The 22150-nt window shown below is 42.4% G+C and overlaps 2 protein-coding genes across 3 annotated transcripts in view; one reads left to right on the top strand and one right to left on the bottom strand.

The window, feature by feature from the left end:
* Window positions 1–4596: 4596 nt before the first annotated feature.
* On the bottom strand, window positions 4597–13122 carry ctxnd1 (cortexin domain containing 1). 2 transcript variants are annotated; one of them, XM_079554791.1, is made up of 3 exons: window positions 12826–13122; window positions 8501–8654; window positions 4597–4997 (listed from the first exon to the last, which is right to left on the bottom strand). In XM_079554791.1, the coding sequence occupies exon 3, from the start codon at window positions 4983–4985 to the stop codon at window positions 4761–4763; it is 225 nt and encodes a 74-aa protein (XP_079410917.1). In that variant the 5' UTR covers window positions 4986–4997; window positions 8501–8654; window positions 12826–13122; the 3' UTR covers window positions 4597–4760. The 2 variants fall into 2 exon arrangements, with proteins under 2 accessions (XP_079410917.1, XP_079410918.1); XM_079554792.1 differs by having other exon boundaries at window positions 4597–4994.
* arnt2 (aryl-hydrocarbon receptor nuclear translocator 2) overlaps window positions 12214–22150 on the top strand; it is a 59353-nt gene continuing 49416 nt past the window's right edge. Inside the window, exon 1 of the mRNA XM_079554707.1 lies at window positions 12214–12548. Coding sequence (XP_079410833.1) covers window positions 12518–12548 — 31 coding nt within the window. The 5' untranslated portion in view covers window positions 12214–12517. The remainder of the gene's footprint in view (window positions 12549–22150) is intronic.

Genomic DNA, 22150 nt, shown 5'->3' with positions numbered 1-22150 from the left:
AAGATTGCAATGGAGAGTTACATTTACCTCCTGATTGGACCCCACTTCTAGTTTCCAAAATAAGGCGAGAAGGAACACAATTTCAAAAGTAAACGATTAAGCACCCTCTCCCATCGCTCCTGATCGGACCTGACAGGCTGGTTCACAGGAAAGCTTGTCTCATTGGTTGAAGAGATGGCCCAGGGATTCTGATCAGTTGCTGAAAGCTCTCTCTCTCCTGACATGGACAGTGGTTAACTCACAGTGGGAGAAATGGGTTGTAGTTTGTCCTGCAGACGCTTAATAACCATAGACTACAAAAAATAATGGACGTCTTATGCTCACTCCTCCCCGTTTACCATAATGACCACGGTCGTGGGGGAATTCATGGCGGATTTACAGACTCCCCCTCCCCAGCTCTGACGAAGCATGTTCCTAAAAAGGGCATAAGGGCGGGATCTTCACTGTAGACTCGGCCCTTGCGTGACGTGTAGCTCGCGCTGCTCCAATGCTAACAGCCCGAGCCTCATTAAGTATGAGATTTCAAAAATTATTTTCACGAAAACCAGCCTGGTTTCATATATTGTAATCACAAGCGTTATCTCAGGAGGAATATCTCGCCTAGTCCAGTGTTTGAAAAATTGAAACCAGGCTTAAAGTTGTTAAAGTTGTTTTTAAGGTGTCTAAACTCCAATGCTTTTCAATGGGGGCCTAGTGGCGATATGGAAGTACTACAGCAATGGCGGAGCAATGGCGGCCCCCAGTGTCGTGGTCATAAAGCAGAGCAGCCAGCGCCCATTGTTAATAACATGCATGAGGTTGCGCGTTATCTAATGTAAAGATCATAGACTGTAGAAAATAATGGACGTCTTATGCTCACTCCTCCCCGTTTACCAGAATGACCACGGCCGTGGGGCAATTCATGGCGGATTTACAGGCCCCCCCTCCCCAGCTCTGACGAAGCATGTTCCTAAAAAGGACATACGGGCGGGATTTTCACCGTAGACTCGGCCCTTGCGTGACGTGTAGCTCGCGCTGCTCCAATGCTAACAGTCCGAGCCTCATTAAATACGAGATTTCAAAAAATCATATTACGAAAACCAGCCTGGTTTCATATATTGTTATTAACCCAGCGTTATCTCAGGAGGAAGATCTAGCCTAGTCTAGCGTTGAAACAATTGAAACCAGGCTTTAAAGTAGTTTTTAACGTGTCTAAACTCCAATGCTTTTCAATGGGGGCCTAGCGGCGATATGGAGGTACTGCAGCAACGGCGGAGCAATGGCGGCCCCCACGTTTGTGGTCAAAAAGCAGGGCAGCCAGCGGCCATTGGTAAAGATGAGATCAAGTGGAGGGAGTGCAGCAAGCGGCTCGTTGAAGACAGCTCGACTTGTCGCACACGCCTCCACCAACACATTGTTTTTCTCTGAAGCAACACCCTCAGGCTATCGGCGAAGCACTGGTGTTTGCAAGACGGCAGCCTTGCCTCGACCAACGCTGTAATTGCACCAGGCGGAAGACCGAGCCCAGCAAAAGTTGAATTAATAAACATTTTTCCATCGTTACCATCGTTAGTATTTTCAGCAAATTCAGTAAAATATTGACTCAAGTTCCCCTCCTTGAAATACCACAATAACATGGTGGAGGGGTTTGAGCACCCGCACGATCCAGGGAGCTCTGTTGTTGGTATAGTCTTCAAAGGCAAACAGGTCTTAGTTCACGGTTCAGAAGACCCTTATGAGAGACCAACAAGCTCGGTTAGAATTGTGAGGTCATCGTTCTATGGACCCACCACCCACAGGAGGAACCATAGGGGGCTGGTGCAATGTGATCTGGGCAGCTCCAATGGTTGCCCCCACAACCCAGCAATGGACAAGTGGATGAAAATGGATGGATGAAAAGGCACATGAATTGTGACGACATCTAACATGGCTGTCCGAAAATTGTGCCCTGAACTTTTATCCAAACTTTTAACACTTTAGAATTGACATGTTACATTTTACAACTTAGAATAATATTTATGTGTAATATTTTTTTTGTGAGTCATTATATGTTTCAACTGAAAAATAAAACATGCTGCTTGTGGAAGATTATTGTCCCCCAGAATGGACATGACTTATATTTGGATTACAGTGCCATCTCCGTTGCCTTATGTACAACACACCAGGAGTTATTTTCCAGGTGAGTCGACAAAACGTCATGAAATAGGCATCATGCAGGGTGACTTTGGTCTTGTTTTCTTCTGACATTAAAACTATGGTGTCAAGGAGGAAAATTGCCACACACACACAAACAAAAATCACCTGCTGTGTCTCGCCTTCAAAGCGTGTCAAAAATGGACACATTGGGGCCACAGAAGAGAATGAAGCTGCAGTTCAAAAAGCCTTTAGACCACAGTTTTCATGTTTAGAATTTAACGTGGGGGCAATCTGGGCACTGACAAAAATCTTACTTTAAAAACAGAAGAAGAAGAGTTGCACATGTCAGTACTTTTATTAGCTCAAAACGGTCTTGTGCTACATCAACCCTTCGCGAGTAATAGGCACTTCAGTACATGCACTTGACAATCCATTTACAAACAGACCGGAGGAGTTATGGCGCTATCTTCTGGTCACATTCTTATTGATCAGGATGTCTAAAGTCACAAATGGTCTTGAGAGATATGACTATTATTTTTCACCTTTGTTTTTGCAGAGAGAGTAGACATTGTACTGTTTTGTGTGTACAGAGTGAGATACTAACCACATCCAAAAAAGAGACTCTCACCAAAATCCTACCCTTTCCTTTACAACGGAACGGAACCTCTCCCATAAACTTGTACATATGGTGCTATGTTCTTGTTGTCAGCGATAGTAAAGGGACACTGCGTGGCGCGTGAAGGAATGTGGGTTTGTTTTGGGTTATTGGGCGTCAGGGCGAGTGCAACGCCTCCATCTAAGGCTCAGGACTGTCTCTTCTCCACCCAGAAAAACAGCAGTCTTTCCATGTTATGCTCGACAATTCTCTTTTTTTGTAGGCATTAAAGTAAGCACTAGCACCCACTCAGTCTTGGCTCCAGCACTTTGTTTACCCATAACATTTGAGTTTTAGTACGAGCGTTGATTGCTTTTGCTAACATTTTACTCACGCTTCAGCTGTTATTTTTATGTTTAGTTTATAACCGCTCTCGTCTTTGCTGAATTACTTTCCAAACTGCCCCCAAAAGTGGTATTTGTCCAAATGGTTCAACAAATGGCTTGCCAACATCCCTGGCTTTATTTTTAGAGACAGCAGGCGTTCAATCGTCTCCATTGTTGTTGTTCTTGTTCAGTGTTTCGCTTTGTGCCGTGAATACCATTGTTTTGAAAAAACGCCGGAGTTGAGAACGACGAGCTGAGTGTCTGCGTAGAGCCACGTGCGAGTTTTGTAAGTTGTCCTGATTGTGCTTTGTAAACATTGTTCTACAAGCTCTCGTCTAACCATTCCGCCTCACATTACAAAAGATGCCGCAAGTCAACAAATCCTGGTGAGTCATCTTGATGCTGCAGCTGAGAAGAAACGTTTCCAGAATGTTCAGCCCAAACTGGAGACCTGTGCTTGGCTCATCATCTGTTTCAAGAGTGCATGAAGCCACTGTGTAAAGGGCATAGATAGAAGAATGATCTGTCGTCTCATCAGAGGTGAAGTTTGTGCTGTGCCAAATCAAGCAAACTAAAGTTTATAGTCTTCTGTCTTTAGCATCCATTCATTCATTCATTCATTCATTCATACAATTGAAAAAAGCATATTCTGCCTTTAGGTGGGGGTTCTACTCTTTCATGGGGGTTGAGTTGCGGGGTCAGTCACACAGTTGTTGCTACTCCATGTGGGTGGGGTCAGGTATTTCTCAACAGCGCAGTCACACCAACAGCAACAAGCAACTCAGCGATTATCGGAAATACTCAAGAGAGTGGCGCAATACAGTTGACCAGAGCAGATACCCCCAAGCAGAGGTGTGGCCCAGGTGTGAGTCCGCCCTCCAGATGGTAGAGCAGGTCAACTCGTGAGTATAAAGTTTGCGAATCCGGGCTCCCGCAGGTGCACTGTTATCGTATCCTTGGGCAAGACTCTTCACCCACCGCCTAAGTGAATGTAGTGTGTGAGTGAATGAATGGTAGTGGTCGGAAGGTATAGATTGTCAGTCAGTATTTCTCCTCCCAGGTGTGGGTGGGTCAGTCATCCAGGTGTCGGCAGAGTCCATTGGGCATGTGCTCCTGGGCAGGGTCAGGCATCCAGATGTGGGTAGGGTTAGGGTTAAGTGTTGGCGGAGACAGTTGGGCACATGCTCCTCCTCCCACACTGGGCCGGGTCAGTTATCCAGGTGTGGGTGGGGTCAGAAATACCAGTGATTTTTTCCCAGATGTGAATGGAGTCAGTTGGTCTTGTGCTCCTCCTCCCACACTGGGCAGGTCAGTCATCCAGATGACTGATCCAGTTGGGTCATCCAGGTGTTGGTGGGTTCAGAAATCCTAGTGGTTTTCATCCGAGGTGTGTCGACGGAGTTACTTGGACTCGTGCTCCTCCTTCCAGGTGTAGGTGGGGTCAGGTGGAGTCAGACATCGAGGCGTGCGTTGCCTCTGTAGACAGCAATCCCAGTGATTTTCCTCCCAGATGTGGACGGAGTCAGTTGGTTTTGTGCTCCTCCTTCCACACTGGGCGGGGTCAGTCATTCAGGTGTGGGTGGGCTCAGACATCCCGGTGAGTTTCCTCCCAGGTGTGGACTTGGTCAGTTGGACTCGTGCTCCTCCTCCCACACTGGGCGGGGTCAGTCGTCCAGGTGCTGCTCTTCCCAGGTGGAGGTGGGGATGGCGCTGTAGGGGTCCATGATGACCTTGGCACAGCGGATGATCATGGCAACCAGCAGCAGGCAGAGGAAGCCGATGCAGGCCAGAGTGAGGCCCTGGTCCACGTCCAGTGCGTCAGGCTCCGTGGTGCTGCCCACCTCCATCACCTCCATCAGCGCTGCCACTGCCACCCGCTCGGCCGCCATTCTGCCACCCTGCTGAGACACACATCACACAGACGCATTACTGAGCTGTACTTTACAGTGCTCTGCTGTCAAATTGTGCAGTGCTGCAAAGTCTGTCTCCAGTCTCACTGAAGACACGCGCCATTAGCCCCAACAGCTCTCTGTAGTTTTCCATTTAAAGTAGCGAGATGCTATCAGTGTGGACTCAGGGAGAGGGGTATAACTTCAGGGTGACACTGTCCATCTGGTTCATAACACTTACAACATACATGTATATACTTTGATTTAACTGATTGCCTGCAGTTTTATGTGAATTTTGTGTTATAACCATAAAGTATAAACATGACATGCTGAAGACATGGATCCGGTGATACATGGACAGTATGAATTTACTTCAATATAGGCTATAGTTCACATTATCATATTGTCATTTAATTAGCTGTTGTAAATGTGAATTGAGAATTATGAGATTTGGCTTGAGGGTAACCTGAACCGTACTCAGGATTTATGAACACATCGTCTGCCCATCTGCAGCCTGTTTCAGAGCCGTGACACACATTTAGCACTTCAGCCTCACAGAACAGTAGGTCACATGTTTAATTGCTCAATTGTTTCATTTCTGCGAGTAGTCTTGTTTCTCTGATGGACCAAAGACATGTGCTGTAGATAAGAACACTGAACAACTTTCAACCATCAACAGATTGTTTTCAGATTCAGTCAAACCAGAGCACAGTTGATAGAGCGTGAATTCTCCACACTCAGCAGTGATCCATAACGCTGGTTTCATGGGCAGAGAGCTGCTGTGTGTTGATCAATGATAATGGCTGCTCCACAGACGTTTAATTAAAGTGATGAATGATCAGTACAATACAGGGGATTCTCTGAATCTCAGCCAGACGTCAGTGTAACAAACACTACTCACCGTATACTCACACACATGTCTTTATACCACATAAATGATCACACATGCTCACAATGTGTGTAATAACACACTTGTGTATTAAGACCGTATGGCACGCCTAAAGAGTGTAAGACTGAACAGGGCTGTGCCCTAAAGTGTACACGGGACACATGCCATGGGAGCCTTATATAGCCTTATATGTCCAGTAGTTTTTACTAAAAACTTCCAGGTATTTTTACTTTTACAAATATAGCTCACTCAGCGAGGGAGAAACTTCATTTAGGACATATACTTAATGCACTCCTGACGAATGTCCTCGTCTTCGGTTATGTGCTCTCCGCTCAGCACGTTTAATCTCTTCTGCCTCTGTAGACAGCAGAATGAGAGCCTTATCTGTAACTCTGGTGAGCTGACAGTCACTCTGAAAATGTGCTGAGACGTGTGGGTTGTGGTGTGAGGATGAGACCGAGCAAACACCCGGCCTGTAGAGGGCAGCGTGCTCTGGTCAAGCCTTAGGTGTTGTGCAACAGTTCTCAAACTCTTTAAACGTGTTCAATTAATGCACCCGTCACCATGTTGTTCAATGTGAGGTGTCTTGCCCAAGGGCATAACAGTGTGAATTAGCTAGACGGGGATTGATTTCCCAAAGCCCTCGCTATAACTGTCCAAGTCTGCAGGGCACTTTCCTGTGAGGTTTGTGTGAAGAGAAGACAGCAGCTCTGAATGAAATGGGTCTAAGTTGAAATGGCGTTTTGTCGTTGGTCCCGCTGCCCCCCTCCCCTTGAGCTGTCCCGCTCTTACAGAAGACTGAAGATTTGTCACTAGTGCCTCTGTGTAATAACCATCTGCTGGGCTGGGGCTGTGGAGGAAGAGAGAGGACTATTCACACCAGACACCCCCCACTCCCCCCACACACCCACTGCTGTCAGGTCTGAGCCCCGCTCTACAGCGTCACCGTGACTTCCTGAGCGAGCAGACATGACGAGGTGACACAAGAACACAGACAGAGCGCAGCGGTGAGGGCATCTTTGACAACATTTTTAGGGATTCACTTAAGAATGAGAAGGAAAGTGTAGGATTTTTAGGGAGTAAAATGTCATTTCTTTTTATATTTTTGTCTCGTATTTGCCTTGATCAAGTGCCTCTGTAATGTGAAAGACAAAACTTCCATATCAACACAGTAGTTCGAGATAGTGTCAAGATTTTCAGGCACAACATAACAGATAATAAGATATTGTTTTTTATGCAGCGCCTCTGTAGAGACTCCTGAAATTGTTTAATTTATTCTCTTTCCACAGTCAGCGGTGGTGAGCAATGTTGGCACTGCTGCTCTGGGGTAAACTGAAGGGCTTCCACTCAGCCCCAATGGCCCTTCAAACCACCAACAACCAATCACTAACACACCACATAAGCAAAGAGGGTGACGTGTCTTGCCCTTAGACGACAGCAACAACAGCATGCACCGGTCTGAGCTGTGGCCGAACCTCCGTCTCTTGTTACCTCGTAATTCTGTCCAATATAACAAATAGTAAGACAATTAATGTTGCACAAGAAGACTGAACGTGCAGTAACAGAACAGACAGAGGTTTGTACCACCAAACAAACCAAATTTCTCTCTGGGACAAGCGTCTGTGTCAATTTAAGACACAGTATGTATTTTAAGGCAATGAAAGCTTCAGAGGGAGACCTATTTGGGCACACGTCACGAGACGAGCCACGAGATCGGGTTCTTGAGAGCGATTACGATCCAAGATGTTGAAATTTGTAATAATAAATAAAGACGAAAAATGCCTAGCAGTTTAACAAAATGAAAACAAGTGATCCTTTCTTTATCTTTCGATCATCTTTTTCAGAGCAAACCAATATGCTACGTAAACACTGATGGGTAACTATAAGCTAAGCATCCCTTTAAGCACCTTTAGACAGTCAACAGTGGATGTATCCTTGTAAAGAAAGAAAAAAATCCTGAATATTACTCTACACTGTGACCAAAAATCGTATAGCATTTTGATCTTGGCCCATCCCAAATGCATGTGCAATTATTATTATTATTGGATGAGCTTAATATTCTCTTAGGTGCACTATAAAAAACAGTCATCTCCTCGTCACATGGTAAGTGTAGTTGTAACGTTCTGTTTGTATGAATAATGCAGGCCTATGTCATTAGTATGTAAATGATGTATGTAAAAGGTAGGTTATAGAGGTACAGAGGTTATAGAGGAACATGTCCAAGTATTGTCATTGATTGAGCCCCACTTTAAGACTCTTTTGGGGGCATTTCTGAAGTAGGACACCTTAATTATGCCCTGGTCCACGTAATTTATATGAAAAGCTTCATCAAAACGTCTGAAGACCTGCATGTCTGTTTCAATTATAAACTATGAATAAATGCAATTTTGTGTGTCTGTATAATGTTTTTCAAGTTATTCACATTCACATTCATTATTACGGGTTACATACTGTAGATACCATGATCATGTGAGGAGAAATATGACAGAACCCAGCTCAAAAACTGCACATGCAAATGGCCCACTGACATGAACTTACAGTATGAACACGCATATCTCAACATGCTTATGCACACACACATTTCAACTCACATCCAACAACCCCTGGGCACTTGAGTGATTCCTACCTGCCTCACATCCTTGCAGCAGCGGCGGAAGCGTGTCTGTCCTGATTTGCTCCGAGCTGCCGAGCCTGCGCTGGACAGGGGACGGGGACCGTGGCGGGACGGGGACTGCAGGAGACGCTCACAGCTCCCGCCGGCTCGCTGCTTCTCTCCTGTTCTGAGAGGAGGAGGAGGAGGAGGAGGAGGAGGAGAGGGAGTGACCTCACACGCACTCCTCTTTAGGGGGATGCACTACAACAGCTCCAAAATGAAACAAACCCCCCGGAACAACTGCTTGATGGATTGGTTCTCCAACTTTTCACAACAAGTAACAACTAACACTGGAATTGGCTGGCAAACTTGGGCTGAGTCAGTTCTAGCCTCTCTTCCTTCCTCATACCTTCTGTAATAAATTGCTATGATGAACTGTTAGAAAGAGGGAAAATGAGTGTTATATGTGAACCATGTGCGGGGCTGGTTGTTTCAATAGTGTTCCTCCCACTAATTGCAATTTTTCAACAATTTTGGGTATTTTGCAGAATACTCAATACTGAGCTATGGGATGTTGCAATTCATCCAATGCCTAAATGCTAGCCTGATAGTTAAAGTGATAGTTTGTTTCTGTCTTGATTGAACCTGGCAGGCCGGTTCAAAGGAAAGCTCGTCTTATTAGTCAATGTGATGGCTCTGGGAATTCTGATAAGTGTCTGAGATCAACACACGGAGAGACTTTAGAAAAAATGCATAGGTGCAATATGCAACTTTTTATGCGAAAAATAAAATCCTTGATATCTGCGCGTATTTAACCTTTCAATGACCCAGTGAAGAAAAAAACAACAAGCTAACGTAACACATTGATGATTAGCTACATGAAGCATAAACAACAAACTAAATAGGTGTCTGGTGTGTTAATGTCACATAAACAGTTCAGATAACAATAGCATAAAGAACATGAACGCTCGATCTCACTCCAAATCACTAAATACATTGAAATCTTCATCCTCAGTGTCATTTCACCATTGACAAGCCTCTCCCGGCAGCACGTTTTTCAAGCTCTCATAGTCAAACGCCCTTGTTCCTCTTGCTGTGGCCATCTAGCTTTTAGCTTGTGATTAGCTTTGTTTATTTTATTGCGGTAAGAGTAACCTCCGCTTTCCGCTCACTCCAAACTTTCCTTCTGCTGCTCAATTAGCCTGCAGTGCCCTCTAGCGGCATGTGAAATTATTCAAATTATGTATATGAATAAAATAAATTGAAAAATCACATATTAGTCACTCCAGTCTGGAGTATAAGACTCACCCCCAGCCAAACTATGAAAAAAAGTGTGATTTATAGCCTGGAAAATATGGTATATAAGCCAATTTGTATCTAAAGTGAAATCTAAAAAGGTCTGTACCAACAGCTGAAAACATCTGATTTGTTCATGATTTGCTAACGCTAACGGCTATAGCAAAAATACATTGAGCAGGCTAATGGATGCTGAAAGTTGCCTGGACTAGCTGACTTGCTAACTGTCAGGATTGAACGCTGATTCTCCTTTATACAGTATTTCAATGCTAAAAACAATTAGTCCTGGAGCATAACAGAGGCAACCCGGATGGAAAGTAAAGGCGCTATGGTAACCACTCATACAGCCACTGGATTACTTAAAGGACCCAAAAAGTTGTAACGCACCTTTAATATTATTTGTCAAAATGCACACTCGGAAAGTCAATTTTACAGAATCTATGACATTGTTAGGCTATCACTTTAAGATGAGCATGAAAACATATGAAAATAACAACAAAATGTCCCCAATCAATGCCTGAGTCCATTAAACCACTATTTCCACCTGAAGACACGTCAGACACTTAAAACTAGCTCTCCCTTGGCTTAACCTACATGCTGAAACATGGCTCTCTTCAAAGCTATGATCTTTTTGTGCCACAGCCTATATTGAATTTCTCAGAATCGAATCACCCAATTAAGGCCCGAAGCTTTTATACATGAACGACTCCTGTGGGATGTCCGGCGAGCGGTTTATGAGCAGCGAGCTCGCTTATCTGCCCGACCACAGTTTATTTAAGATCTATCCGATGTGTTTTGGAATGCACTGTGGTTGTCAAGCATCCGTGAGATCGAACCGACAACATATGGGCATAACAAAGACGGCGTGGCACTTTTACTTTACAGCCCAGTCATATTTCAGCTACAAATTAGTCATTTTTTAAACCTGGCTTAGTTTAGAGCTGACTCATCCCATGATTGAACTAGTGATAGTTTATTTTTAGTCACTCTTCAAATAAAAAGTCTGAGTCACTCGGACAGGGCTCTGCAACCTTCATTATGAAAACAGCCATTTTGCCCTTTCTTCAGCCAAAAAAAAAGGTTTGGAGCCGCAAAATATAACACAGTTTAAAACTTTTTGTTGCTTACTATTTTGCTTGTTACAACCACAGATCAACAAACTGAAGTGTTATGTGCATGTTTGGCCTACTTAAACTAAACTATGCAAGCCTATTTGTGTCCTTCCTATATCTATGTAAAGGAGGCTGCAAATGTTAAAGCAGGCGCACTAATCCCTGACATGGACGAACCAGAGCATTGGAAAAGGATAAACCTTCTCAAGTTTTTTTCAATCAGCAAAAGGAAACTCCTGCAGCCTTTTCAGCTCTGTCAGTACTGAATACATGTATTTAGAATACTCATTATGAGTAACTGTATTAGGGTACGGGGGGCAGCACAGTAGTACAGTAGTTAGAGCTCGTGCTTCACAGCTAGAAGGTCCTGGTTCGATTCCCACCAGGGACGGGGCCTTTCTGTGTGGAGTTTGCATGTTCTCCCCATGTCTGCGTAGGTTTCCTCCAGGTGCTCCGGTTTCCCCTACCACTAAAAACATGTACAATAGACCAGGATGAATGAGAGTGTGTTTGAGAGTGCACTTGGGGGACGATGGATGGAATTAAGGCTACACTCTGGTGTGCCGTGTTTACATGCATGAGACTCATGTATGTCCATTAACATGAACTGTCCCGACCAAATAAACCAATAAATAAATAAATGTACAGTAACTCTTTTATTTGAGGATATTGAGAATACAGCTACTTTTTTGATACTAAAGGAATATGTAACAGTACTCAATCATTTCTTTTCAGTTTCATAATCAGAACAAGGAAAAGATTAAAAACAGCCGGGGAAAAGTTGAGCTTTGTTCTTCTGAAGGGAAAGTGCTTTTTTGCATTCTTAATTAGTGGTTAATAAGTTCATACCAGGCGTGTAACAAGTGCAGCCTAAACATCTTCTTAATCAAACGCCTTTTATTTTCATTATCGTCCTTACCCATTAGGCTAATGTACTACTACTTTTATCTTGATTATGTCTTGTTGTTGTTTTCCTTTAAATCAGTCTGTTCAGCACTTTGGTCAAGAGTAGTTGTTTTGTTTGTGCTATAGAAATAAAGAGCCTATTATTACACAGAACAGACCCTGATCTTTACGCAGAACACTTAAGATATAAAAATAGTGACATTTCTGCTGGGTTAGGGATGATTTGGCTTCCCTGGGGTATAGGGTAGAGCACCACCGTTGCACCTGTGGCATTAGGACGCCGCCTGAAGCTTAGCCTGTGATTATTGTCTGGAAACGATAATCCAGACGAGATCGATAAAAGGTGATGCGCGTCAGCGGCTGCCCCCTCGGATGAGACACACTCTCTCCTTGTCTCCCACTCCGGCGCTGCTTCTTAACATTAATTTATTCAAGCGGCAGTAAGATCTCGCGGTGCTACCGTTCAGACATCTTGCACTGGTTTTTAGTCTGGCCCTGGTGTACATTTGCCTTTAAAAGAAACAGCCCTGGATTACGCTCTGCTCTCGGCTCCCTGCGCTTTGACCTCGGCTGAGCGAATGTGAGGAGCGGAGCCCATAGCGTGACAAGCCCCTGGACTTTAGCAGCCTCCGTCGGAGCTCACAGCCTGTCGTGCATTGTGCGTCATTGTGCGCCATCACCAACGTTCGCGTCTCTTTTTTTTTTCCTCCGCTGAGGGAAAAAAAAAAAAAAAAACATGGCAACGCCGGCCGCCGTCAACCCTTCAGGTGAGTCCGCCACGGAGCCCCCGTTTGTCCCGGTAGCAGGCGCGGCGCGGCGTGTCGCTGCGAACAAAGGCGAGAGGGAGCTGTGTTCGTGCGGAGGACACAGGGCTGAGGCTGGCGTGAGGCCGCCTGGCTCTGCATCCAGCCCCTTCCCCCACTTCACCGAGGCGACGGGCTTTTCTCTATAGCTACAGGCTGCACAACACAACTTCTGTGAGCAAATACGGCGGACAACAGCGAGCGATAATGTCCACGATATTTGCGCTATTCCGTGTCTCACCCAGAGCGAAGCTATTACGCGCGAGCGAGCACTTCGTTACAGCGGCTATGTTCGCGAGACAGCTGCTTTTGTCAGGTTTGCGAAGCTTCTTTTGGTGACGGTCAGTGGAGATAGGCTACAGTCTCTGGACGTAGACGTACTGGTCAATGTTGAGGAGAATAATAACGTAGAGTCCTCTTTTGAGCGCTTTTAAACTTGTCCGAGTTTACTAACAAGTGCATTTCCTGAGCACTGACACACAGAGAGAGGATGTCCCTGTGTAGTCCGTGAGCCGCTGCTGTTTCAGAACCAGTTCTTCCATAAGCCACTGTTGAATATGCATCTCTCTGACTGGTTTCCATTCTGTGAGATGTTGTTTGGCTTTGGAAAGGCTTTATTACAGTTTTTCTATGGTGCTTTGGTAGATTTCTCAGATCAGAAATGATTTTTTTAGGTTAATGATTCAATGGCTTTTGCAAATCACTTTGTCTTGTTGTTTATTTGCAAACCATTGAAACATTTAGACTGTGCTTCATTTCTTCCTCAATGGTTTAACCCCTTAACCCCCACCGTAACCAAGCGACAAAGTGGCGAAAATATGATTAAAAAGTGATGAAAATGCGACAAGAAAACTGAGCAAAACACGAAGAAAAAGTGACAAAAATGTGACGAAAACGTGATGAAAATTAGACGAAAATACAATCACAATGCCAAACATGTGACCACAAAAACGAGCCGAGCTTAGGCCTTAGCTTTCAAATGAGGCGTTATATAGGCTGTGAGCTCTCAGGTCAAGAAAGATTTTGGGGGAAGCTGAACTGGAGAAAATACTCTTGGTTAAGAGGTGAAAGGAACAGGCCACCGTTGTTCCATTCTGAGATATGTTCTTACCTGAGCTTAGACGAGTTGATACGTAACTGTCTGGTCTTTGGAAGAGCTTGGTTGCTTCCAACTTCACCCCCGTTTGGAGCTGTAGGAATATATTGGGAAAAATATAGGCAAAATGCTAAGAACATCTTTGGTCTTTTTGCGTTGACTGAGGGCACCCAGTTCTTCCATACTGGGATATGTTCTTACCTGAGCTTAGACGAGTTGATGGGTACCTGTCTGGTCTTTGTGTCTTTGTGCGTGACCGTGGAAGAGCTTGGTCGCTTCTAGAATCCCCCAACCGTATGATGTGTGGGGCATTGGCATGTTTTTCCCTCCACCTTTGCCGTCAGAGTTTTATACGTACTAAAGAGATAAGCCCTGAACAAATTCCGTCACTTTTACACTGACTAAAATATATGACAGTAAAGGCCTGGAGATGGTTCTGTGCTACAGAAACTGTAAACTGTGGAGAAAAAGAGGAGTTTGTACTTTTAAGTTTATTCGTGTTAGACCCGCCCATGACAATGCTATAAATGCATGTATTGTGGCTTCATAGACGTGTTGTGTCCGTATGGTGCAAGAGTCAGCTGGAGCCTGTTTTTGCTTCACCGGGAGAATGACAGAGATGAGTCTGTGGGTCTTTTGCAGGGAACATCTGCTTCAGCAAAGCAAGTGTTGAAGTTGACAATAGTATCCAATAAAATGGGGTCAGCAAAGGCTTTATAAATGTTCTATTACTCCTTAGAAACTTCTGTGAAACACCAGTCTCTCACTTAAAGTTTTGAAACTATCAGTTCTGGTCTGAGAAATGTGGCAAAGTGACTGAGAAGAATAACTCAAAGAATGCCCCTGACAGTTGAGTGTCCAGACTCTGTAAGAACCTTGAAACATTGCTCTGAACCGGTTTTCCAAAGACACACAGTGAGAATGTGGCCAGAGGCTGAAGTGATTAATGTGCGGTTCGACTGACAAAATGATTGGCTTGTTGTTGAATTATACAATGGAGTTGTTATTTTGAGAAAAGGTGGTCAGAAGCTGTAGGGTGCAACTTTACCACAATTTGCTGTATTTGTGTTGTCAATGAACTTGCGTGTGGACATGTAAACACAGAAGTGACGAGTTGTGCTGCTGGGATGCGGCAGAGGTGTGCCTAATCGTCTAATGTCACTTTCCACTATTTGTCTTTTTCAAACCGCCAAAAATTCAGTCAGACACTTGCCGGTGTTCTCTGTTTGTGACATACACTGGATAATCTTAAATTAGATAAATGGCTTGAAAATGTTTGAATAAAGATTCTTTAGGCTGAATTTGAGTCCGTGTGAACAAATTTAAGAGAAGATAAATGTTGATGCCAATGGAACAAGCATAAATCCCAGACAAATTAACATTTACTTTTAAAAATATTTCTTTTTCACTTGAAATTATACAAAATAATCTGAATTAAGAAAAGATGTTCCATTGGTTTTGAGGTTTTGTCTGATCTAAGACCAGACCAAATACGTGAATTTTAGATTAAAGGGATATGTCAGGATTTTTGACATAGGGCCTCATTTCCTAGTTATCCAGAGTGTTGTTGATTTCTGGAGATATATATATATATATATATATATATATATGTTTTGATTCTTGCAGTCCTTATATTTGAGAGTTTAGTGGTGCTAGGCTAGTGCTAGGCTAGCGCATGTCTATGGTAACTAGTAGCCTGCATTAAAAACCTCTTCAAAATCTTCGGGTAGACCTCCAAACGTTGCCATATCTGATTTGTAGAAAGCTCCTTTGTGAATTCCAGGTGTAGTAACGCCGGAGGCATGTAAACAAACTACTGTAGATACGGTAACCGAGCAGATCACTCCGCCGCTGCGTAACTTACATCCAGGAAGCTGATGCTGCTCAAATATCAATTTCTTTAAATGCAAAATGGTTATGTTTCAAAAATTATTCAGTCAACACAGACATTTATATCGGTAGTCTCGTGTGATTTGCCTCAGGTGCACTGTGCTTGGCGAGGCTGGGCTACTAGTTACCATAGACATGCGCTAGTCTAGCACTAGCCTAGCACCACTAAACTCTTTAAACAGAAGGACTGCATGAATTAAGGCACAACACTCTGGATAACTAGGAAATGAGGCCCTATGTCAAAAATCCTGAAATATCTCTATAATCTCTTAATTCAAGTCGAATTATGTCATTTCTTCCTTAAGATCATTATTCTTTTCCCAGTACACTTAAGACTGTTCAATCAAAGTGCTTTCCTCATGAAACTTCCATTGCAAATAAAGATCTGTTGACTTGACACATGTGGTAAGAGAGTGAAGAAAATGCCAAGTGCTCAAACATAGAGGGTGTCAGGTTTTGGGAACTATGTGCTAACCATGAAATGTGATCTAAGTTTTGACAAAGAGTCATGTTTTTGGGAATAAGTTCAATCATTTGGCTTTGTGCTGTGATTGAGTTCCTTATCAATTTAGAAAAAGGTCTTTTAATGAGAATATACATATGCCTGTCTAATAGCGTAGAGTCTTTGCACAATACATTGATATCTTGATCAGCATGTTACTGTTAGCTTTTTAAGGAGGGCTAGAAGAGGAGACTCAAATATAAAGATGTGTTTCAATCTTTTCAATCAGGACTCAGGAGAGAGTGAGAAACAGGTCCAGACTGTTGATAATGAAGTGAGTCAGACAATTTCTTTCTCTAAAGTAATCAGAGAGATGAATAGTCCATCCTGGATCAAAATAAGCATGGCAGCTTACGAGACTATGATGAAATATGTGGAAACAGAACAGGTAAAGTTATAAATGGGACAAGTTTATTCAGAGGTGAGAGAAGAATTGTGCTCAAAAGGGAACAGGGATGTTTGAGCTGAGATTTCCATTGCATTCCTCAAAGTCCAAACTCTCCAGAGAATACGCTGCTAATAAGTTACTGCAATGATTAGGGAGGTTAAGATTAACCGGATTTATAAATCTTAAACTCAGGGTAAACTGCTGTCCGATAAAGGCTAAATAAACAATGTTAAATCCAGCTCAAAGCACATGAAGTCAGCAGCAGGTTCAATTATCGAATGTGCAGAGAAAATCTTTTCCATTTTCATGATAATTGCATATAAGGAAGAGTCCCAAAAGAACCATGTGCAGCTGCGTTTGTTATGTCACGGTAAAAACGTAAAAAAATAAAGTGTGCGAGCGCATGGAAATCAGCTGGTTATGAAAATATAAACCCGACCTTGATAATTTGTTTAGGAACTCTTTTGGGTAACACTTCATATTACACAACCCTTGATACATAATTTGTACCTGCCAAATTGAGTACAATGTAATAATGTATCAATGTGTAATAACTTAAAGAATGTAATAATATGTATTTGTAGTTTTTTAGGTTTGGGGCTTAAGGTTAGGGTCTTGTGTCTTATTGCAGGGGTAGGCAAGTTTGTGTCATCGAGGGCCGATTTCCTTCATTGCCAAAACACCAAGGACCGAACAAAAACACACAATTGTAGCCCAAAGTAAAGCACCTTTTTTCTACAAACATAAGTTTTGCACATAATATATGACCTAATGGGGTGTCTCTTCATGTATTTGGTCTCTGATTTATGAATAAATGTTTCTTCAAAATTCTCTTGGGGCCAAAGGTTTTATACTGGAGGGTCGAATTTGGCCCCCGGTCCTGACGTTGCCTACCCCTGTTTTAATGCATTACTGTATGTACCTCAAACTACAAACACATAATTCCGTCGTGTATGTTATCCATAGGTACACGTTATTACACATTGTTAGATTACATCATACTTAGGTACATACACGATGAAATTATGTATTTGTAGTTTTGGAGGTACATAATGTAATAACACATAAGACTCTAACCCTAAAGGTCTCTGAACCTCCAAACTACAAATACATTTTAATCCATTGTTTATATACTACATAGATAAGTTATTACAGATTGTTACTAAGCAGATTACATTGCACTAAACTTTGTTAGGTACAATGTATCAAGGTGTAAAAAAAAGTGTAACCCTCTTTTTTTCTTAATTAAAGTGAATTCCTGAGACACTGATCAGGGGCATTTCTTATTATAGGAGATCTGTTGAAAACATTCACACCAGTTTGCCTGATGGCTAATTATAATATTCAATCGTCTATTTATTACCTTAAAATCGTTATTTTATTTATGTTTTTACATAAGGGTGAAAGCATAAGGATAAAAATGGCTGAACGTTTAATTCGATTTAAACAACACTCAAATTAATATAAATATGTACACTTGTTTGTTGTGAACATTTAGACCGAACTGTAAAGGATTTGAGAAATTCATGAAACTTTCTTACTTTCTTACATTTTAATGAAAGTGAAGTGAAAAATAATCGTGACTCAAATATGTAGATTCAAAGACACCTTATTACGTTGCCATATCACAAAAAGGCACAACACATCCCTATTTCACTAAGGTGTTCTGTCTAATTGAGTTTTACACAGTTTTGGTATTTCAGTCTTGTCTGGAATGAATCACAATAATATCGTTATTGTGAAAAAGCACACAATAATTGCGAATGATCTTATCTTCAATCACGTTTTAGACATTTTTAAAGAGTCCCATTCCGCAGCCCTATTTCTGAGGAGGCTGTTGATTCTGCTGCCGCGGCGGAGGTGGGAAGGCGAACTCTGGAGTTACAGAAACGCGCACAGAGCTAGTAATTAATCCTATGTGGAAGACCTCTGCAGGAAACAGGTCAAGCGTGGCCTTCCCCGCGCTCTGTGTCACTTCATTGTGGATGCAAATGAATGTGGAAAATAAATAAAGAACGGGTGCTTATTAGAGCGGCGGCTGCATACAGAGAGTGTGTGGCGCGCTGCTGCGGAATCGCCAATGAGCAATCACACACTCTCACCTCCGCAGCGATGATGTCTGAGGAGAGTCTACAGAGGTCTGAGGCTGTCTGCTGATCTCAGGTCTGCTCGCGGGTCTAATCTGAGGGCTGGCCTGAGCAGGGATATTTTACATTTCACTTGAGGAAAATAATATATAGGGCTACGTCAAGTAAGAGTTGCTATGTGCATATTTGACTAAATGAGAATACTGAGGTTTTTGCTGTAGAATATGTAAGTGTGAACAGTAGCTTCAAAAATCCTGAACATTGCACCCAAATGCCCTACCTGTGCAGCAACACAACGGGGACAAAGCTTTTTCCTTGTGGTGAGTCAGTGGCATTGATGGTACATCTGCACAGCGCCACCTGCTGTTCAGAAGGTTAAACGGGATAAAACATGGAGCCAATTTAATACTTTTTAGAATCAGAAAAGATTTATTGCCAGTGAACAGGTCCACAAACTAGGAATGAGTATCGATACCAACCGGCTACTTTTTAAGTATCGGATAAAAAGCAACAATACTAATTTGCATAATATGTAAAAAGAAGGCGTGGCAGAAATTATGTATAAACACAAAAAGCTGATTAACTTCATTGTTCTGAGCTAAAACGCTCCACGGCAGAAGAGAATTAAACTGAGCCATATCATTCTTGTTTAGCCTCTGTTTGTCATTTAAAGAGATTAGATGCAAGTTGGTCATTTTATACTCACTACTGCCACCTCAGGTCTTACACGTAACTGCAGTCTCTAAGCTCGTGAATGACGGCACTTTGGACCCGAAGTAACTTTTTGAGTGACAGTGCAGGATTTTGGAGGCAGTTGTGGTGACATTGCTGGAACATGTAGGGGGATGATTACATTTTTAAGTATTTAAGTATTCCTTTTAAACTTTGCTTATGTCGTTTGTTTTACATTGACATTGTTTAAATAACCAGTTAAAGTAATATATTTTAATTGACATATTAGTAATAAAAAATAACCAGTTTAAGAAATGCATGTTGATTGAAATGCATTCACCCATATGAAATGACCAGTATCGGTATCAACAATAATGACCCCAAAAGTATCGGTAGGCCTATCGTATCCAAAAAATGTGGTATCGCCCATTACTACTAGGATTATTTTTTCGGTGCAAACGTGCAACATGAAGCATTAAACCTTGGTAGAGAAAAATAGTCACTAACTAACTATAAAAACGTAAAATCTACAAAACTGTAAGGGCATGCATAAATCACTTGCAGTATTTTAATATCTTTCTACCGCCTCTCTTAAGTAACTATGGATCATGTGTTCGCACTTGTTAAACACAGAACAACATTGTGAGTGGATTTACAGATGCATTACGTAACAGCAGCAGGTCCCGCATTGGAACCTTTATAGAAATGTATTGGTGTAGAACAGTGTATCCCAACCAGGGATACCGGGACACCTGGGGCTACTTAAGCACTTGACAGGGGAATGACCTCAGATTTAAAAAGAGAAAACTAGGCCTCTTTTTCAAGGGAGCCCTGGCCAGGAGGCAGCAGAAGTTACCATTTCAGTGACTCTAAATGGCATACAAGCGCTCTCAATCTGGACTCATAAATGTTCAATGGAATATGTTTAGTTAATTTCCAGTCCTTTTGTTCCATTTAGAAAGCGTAGGGTAAACAAAACCCTTTTTCCCCAGTTCTGTGCAGGCAAATGGAGCGAGAAACAAATGATAATATGAAAGCAAACAGTAAGAGTCAACACTTCTCCAGTTGAGATTAAATTACTGATGAAGGAGGGCAGCAGTCCAAGCATAGCCTTATGAATAAATGGACCAATGGCCCGGCCTTCTGAAGGACAAAGAAGACCACGCCTCTCGAGAATACGATGGGTCAAGGCTCTTCTGTTAGTAATAATAATCGCATATCACTATCGCGATCACGTTTTTTGATATCGTTGCAATTTTTTATATCATTGTGGACACGATATAGTTTATGTTACGTTATGTTATAATTTATGTTAATCACTAAATTAATCTTCCCAATAGGCGTAAGGCTGGGATGTTGAAGTAATTTGTCCATTGTCAGTTATATTGTCAAATATATCGTTATTGTGATGTTTCTTTTTTATATCGTGATATAGAATTTAGGCCATATCGCCCTGCCCTAGTAATAAGACTCAGAGAAGCTTGATTAAAGCTCAAGTACAGCACTGATCTTCATGTTTTTGAAAGTAATTCACAATTCTTGTTTAAAAGGACTTGTGCTAATATATTTTTAATAAATACTTTTATTGGCGTAATATGACCAGTAGTATCTTTACTTTTACTCTACTGAACGGCTGAACATTAAGGAGACAAGATGCAAGTTGGTCATTTTATGCTCACCACTGCCACCTCAGGTCTTACACGTAACTGCAGTATCTATATGAAGCTTGTGCATGATGGCAATTTGGACCCGAAGTAACAATTTTTTGAGTGACGGTGCAGGATTTTAGAGGCAGTTGTGCTGAACAGGTCTAGGCTCATTCTACACATTAGGACATGGCAGGAACATGTAGGGGAGGAAAATACTTAGTTTTAACATTTTCAAACTCGTATAGTCCCTTTAAGGCAACAAAATGTATCATGATTTTTTTTCCTCATATTGATCGATCTCGATGTTCGATGTTTTCCTCAGTAAAATAAATACATGTAGCTGAGTAATGACATATATTTTATTCAAATCTCAGGTCAAACAAAAACAAATGCTTTCCTCCAGTTTCATTTGACACATAAATGTCTCCTCCGAACTCTAAAACTCGGTGCAGTTTCTGCCAGGCTCTAAACCTGTCGATTATTAAGCTCCCATTATGATTACTGACCAAAGTAAAGATTGTGATTTAGATAAAATTTCAATTAATTGTCCAGCACTAGTACAGACACTTAATAGAGAAATAAGGCTACTTTGCATATACTTTATAAAATCTGTGCACACATCTTTCAAAGAATTTACAGTACTTTCTCTTTTTTCCTCTGCTCCTTGCTCCAGTCCACATACTTGCAGTATTTAGCTAAAGGAGCTGGGGATTCTCACCTCAGATCTTATACAGGAAGTTATGGTCCAGAGCCGTCCATGCGCTCAGGTGTTGTTACTGGATAGCGGCTTATCACAATAGAAAAGGAATCCAACTTCGTAGTACCAGGGTTACAGCCAAGTTGCTCCCCCAACTCTCTAATCCAACTGTGTAGTATTGGGTTAAGAATGATCTGGGGTCTTTTTTGATAAACCTCTGGTCAAACGTTAGCAGAGAAGTCGTGCTGAAGTCAGAGGAGTGATGTTGGAGTACAGATAGAGCATGTTCATGTCCTGCTGCATATAAACACTGAGACAGGAAGAGTCCGGGGACACAGCCGGAACGTCCTGAGGGGATGAGCGCGCCGGTCTGACTGACAGTACACAAAGCACTGCTGTCAGGCGGAGCCCAGGCAAACATATTTGAAACATGTTATATTCAGAGCAAGGGTTCGCAAACTCTGGTATATGTACTCAAAGGTATATGCACAAAAAGACTCAGGGCCGGGACAAGAGCGATTAACCATGCACCCCTCAAAAAGTGGAACAGTTTTAAAATGCGGACATTTTTAGGTAATCCTAGCA

This window comes from Gobius niger (genome assembly GCF_951799975.1).
Source record: "Gobius niger genome assembly, chromosome: 4".
NCBI classification, from domain to species: Eukaryota; Metazoa; Chordata; class Actinopteri; order Gobiiformes; family Gobiidae; genus Gobius; species Gobius niger.
Note: the sequence above shows the minus strand (reverse complement) of the source record. Positions and strands in the feature narration are given on the sequence as shown.

Bases quoted from the DNA above. Each gene is read 5' to 3' on its own strand.
- ctxnd1 (XM_079554791.1), bottom strand. From the start codon at position 4,985: ATGGCGGCCGAGCGGGTGGCAGTGGCAGCGCTGATGGAGGTGATGGAG.